Source organism: Cryphonectria parasitica (assembly GCF_011745365.1).
Source record: "Cryphonectria parasitica EP155 unplaced genomic scaffold M406scaffold_1, whole genome shotgun sequence".
NCBI lineage: Eukaryota > Fungi > Ascomycota > Sordariomycetes > Diaporthales > Cryphonectriaceae > Cryphonectria > Cryphonectria parasitica.
The window spans coordinates 3,326,025-3,329,873 of NW_024468909.1; the positions used below are offsets into that span (position 1 = coordinate 3,326,025).

At 55.3% G+C, this 3,849-nt stretch overlaps 1 protein-coding gene across 1 annotated transcript; it reads left to right on the forward strand.

The window, feature by feature from the left end:
* Window positions 1-256: 256 nt before the first annotated feature.
* On the forward strand, window positions 257-3,568 carry M406DRAFT_336029 (uncharacterized protein; the record flags this gene model as incomplete). Its single annotated transcript, XM_040921099.1, has 2 exons — window positions 257-3,462; window positions 3,523-3,568. 2 exons carry the CDS (start codon window positions 257-259, stop codon window positions 3,566-3,568), a joined length of 3,252 nt encoding a protein of 1,083 aa, XP_040781301.1.
* Between the last annotated feature and the right edge of the window lie 281 nt (window positions 3,569-3,849).

The window sequence follows — 3,849 nt, forward strand, 5'->3', positions numbered from 1 at the left end:
GCCGGATGAGATAGAATGCTCAGTCCGGTCAGGGGCCGTATGCGAAGTGGTTGCACCGCCGCGAGCTTTGTTCAACTCGCCAAGCATCGGGCCCACGCAAGATGGGCTGCTCAGCGCCGCTGGCAGTCCGCTGCTGCCGTCGCGGCCGCGAAGGAGAGTCGAGAGGAACAGATAGCTTCTAGAGGTCTTTCTGGTAAGGCTCCCCGATCGCATCATGGATGCATGCGCCAGTCCCACGCAGAATACTTACAACAAGATGCGAGCAGTACCATCGGCAGCACGAGTCAACCGGGTGGGCGTACAGCAGCTCAGCGAAAACATATACAGCCAGATTTTCCCCAACGGAAGCAAGCCGCCACCTCGAGAGCTCGTCGAGCTTGCGAGGGAACATCTGCGACGCCACGACCTCCTAGACAAGAACACCGACCAGACAGAACCCATCGGCTTCAAGGTCCCCGGCCTGCAGGCTCCCGACACACAGACTTTGGACGAGCACTTCTACAGACTTGGCGTGGATGCTGCTGAGCCTTTTCTGGAGCATGCGAAACAGTTCGCAAGAGCAGTCCTGCCGCGGACGCCAAACAAATGGGTACATCAGAGCGGCTGGACCAAATACCGCTATCCCGAGGGTGGCAATGGGCCTGCTGAGCCAGAGAAGGTGGACATGCCAGACGAAAAGATGCTCTCATTTGACGTCGAAGTCATGTGGAAGGAAAGCCCCTTTGCCGTCATGGCCTGCGCCGCGAGCCCGACAGCATGGTACGTCTGGCTATCTCCTTGGCTCCTGGGCGAGACGACGAATCAAAAACAATTGGTCCCTCTCGGCGACCCTTCCAAGGAGCGCATCGTCGTAGGACACAATATCGGATACGATAGGGCCAGAATATTGGAGGAGTATGACCTCAAGCAGACGAGGAACTGCTTCCTGGATACCATGTCGCTGCATGTAGCGGTCAATGGCATGTGCTCCCAACAACGGCCGACCTGGCTAAAACACAAGAAGAGCCGGGAGTTGCGCGAGAAGATTCAGCGAGAGACGGACAATCTTGAGCTGGCCACTTTGTTGAGCAACAAATCGCTATCAAACGATGAAGAGGAGCTATGGGTTGGCAAGAGTTCTATCAACTCGTTGCGGGATGTAGCCAAGTTTCACCTCAACCTATCGATGGACAAGGCCGTCCGGGATGATTTCGGGGAGCTGAACCGGGAGGAGATCGTGGCCAAGCTTGATGATCTCCTCAACTACTGTGCCGCCGATGTGGTGGTCACCCACCGGGTCTATTCAATCGTCTTTCCCAACTTTCTGAAGACGTGTCCGCATCCCGTCAGCTTTGCGGCTCTGCGGCACATGTCCTCAGTCATCTTGCCAGTGAACGAGTCCTGGGACGCCTATATCAACAACGCTGAAGAGACATACCAAAGTCTGTCCGTCGCTGTTCAAGAACGCCTCATCTCGTTGACGGAAAAGGCTCTGGAGATCAAGGATGATCCTGAGAAGTGGGGCAATGACCCGTGGTTGAAGCAGCTCGACTGGTCCGGACAAGAGAGGAAGATGACGAAAGGGAAAAAGAATGAGCCTCCGCGGGAAGTGAAGAACCAGAAAATGCCCGGCAAGCCAAAGTGGTATAAGGATCTATTCCCAAAAAAGGACTCTCCCATCAACATCTCTATCAGGACGAGGATAGCACCTCTGATGTTGAGGCTCTCTTGGGAGGGTTATCCGTTGTACTGGTCCGACAAGCACGGTTGGACATTCCGGGTCCCCCTGGCGGAAAAAGCCAAATATACCGAGAAGGCCATGAAAGCGTGTGATATGAAGGAGGAGACGGTCACTTTGCTTCGTGACGACACGGAGGGCGTCTACTTCAAGGTCCCTCACAAAGACGGGCCCACCGCACGTTGCGCCAATCCCATGGCGAAAAGTTATCTGGCCTACTTTGAGAAGGGTATACTGTCGTCGGAGTACCCTTACGCAAAGGAAGCCCTGGAGATGAACGCTTCTTGTTCATATTGGATCAGTGCCCGCGAGAGAATCAGGTCGCAGCTGGTGGTGTACGAGAAGGACCTACCGCACAACAACAACAACAACAACAACAACAAGTCAGAGAGCAAACCAACAAACCAAGGCTTCATCCTGCCTCAGGTCATCCCGATGGGCACCATTACGAGGAGAGCTGTCGAAAACACGTGGTTGACGGCGAGCAATGCAAAAAAGTCACGCGTTGGCTCTGAATTGAAGGCGATGGTCAAGGCGCCTCCAGGGTACAGCTTCGTCGGCGCCGACGTCGACTCAGAAGAGCTCTGGATCGCCAGTGTCCTCGGAGATGCGATCTTTAAGATCCACGGCGGCAATGCCATAGGCTTCATGACGTTAGAGGGCACCAAGGCGGCGGGTACTGACCTTCATTCTCGCACGGCGTCCATTCTGGGCATCACAAGAGGCGACGCCAAGGTATTCAACTACGGCCGGATATACGGTGCTGGACTGCGATTTGCCGCACAGCTACTGCGGCAATTCAACCCCACGCTATCCGACCGCGAGACGTTGAACACCGCCACGAAGCTGTACACTGCCACCAAGGGCATGCAGTCAGAGCGCAAGCTTCTCTATAAGCGGAAGTTCTGGCGAGGCGGCACAGAGTCTTTTGTCTTCAACAAACTCGAAGAGTTTGCCGAGCAAGAACGACCGCGCACGCCTGTCCTAGGCGCCGGGATCACAGAAGCTCTGATGAGCCGCTATGTCAGCAAGGGCGGTTTCCTCACGAGCCGCATCAACTGGGCGATCCAGAGCTCAGGTGTCGACTACCTCCACCTTCTCATTGTTGCCATGGACTATCTCACGCGCCGCTTCAACATCGATGCCCGGCTGGCCATCACTGTGCACGATGAGATTCGTTACCTCGTCAAAGACCACGACAAATACCGCGCCGCCATGGCCTTACAAGTGGCCAACCTATGGACGCGGTGCATGTTTGCGCAACAGGTTGGCATCAACGACCTTCCACAAGCATGTGCCTTCTTCAGCGCGGTGGATATTGATCACGTACTGCGTAAAGAGGTCGACCTCGACTGTGTTACTCCATCGCACAAGACACCGATCCCACCCGGCGAGTCGATCGACATCCAACAGCTCCTGCAAAAAGGTGACGAGGCTCGTCTCGACGAGTCCATCATCCCTGAGCGGCACGAACCAAAACTCGACCAGATCGCCTATACGCCCCGGACGCCTGTGATGGAGGACCTCATCCAGCAGGACGCCTCGACAGCGGATCCCGCCTTCATTCGCGCACAGATCTGCTCCGAGATGCAGGAGCTGAATAAGATCTGTACGGAGAAGCGTAAGGAGATGGCCGCGCTCGCTCCCACCAAGCCGAGTATCAGCAAGGCCAAGAAGTCCGTGCTGCCGTACTACTCACATCCTGAGCTCATGCCCATGGAGGAACCGGTGATCGTGTCCGAGGCGTTCAGGGCTGAGAGCAACAAGCGTCTTGGTGGAGGCCAGAAGAAGCTGGACTGGTACAGAAGTAATGTGCTCAAGAGGCGGGACATTGCCCGCGGGACGCACTAAGAAACAGAGAAGGAGGGAGAGGAAAAGAGAGAGCAGGAGGCTACATAGTGACTGTTTCCCTTTGTCAGCTTTCTCTATTCAAGATTTGGATGAACACGGACTGTGTTGTATGGAATATTATCGCTGGTTTTTGTATGTGTACGCCGGGACCGGGGGGGGGGGGCAATGTATTGATACCCTTGGGGGATTGCGCAAGCCAATGGGTCTTTCATGGTCAACGGAGTTGAGGCAGGTGGGGGAAAATCCTGACGTCCATGAGTGGTTTGAATTTTTACTTTTTG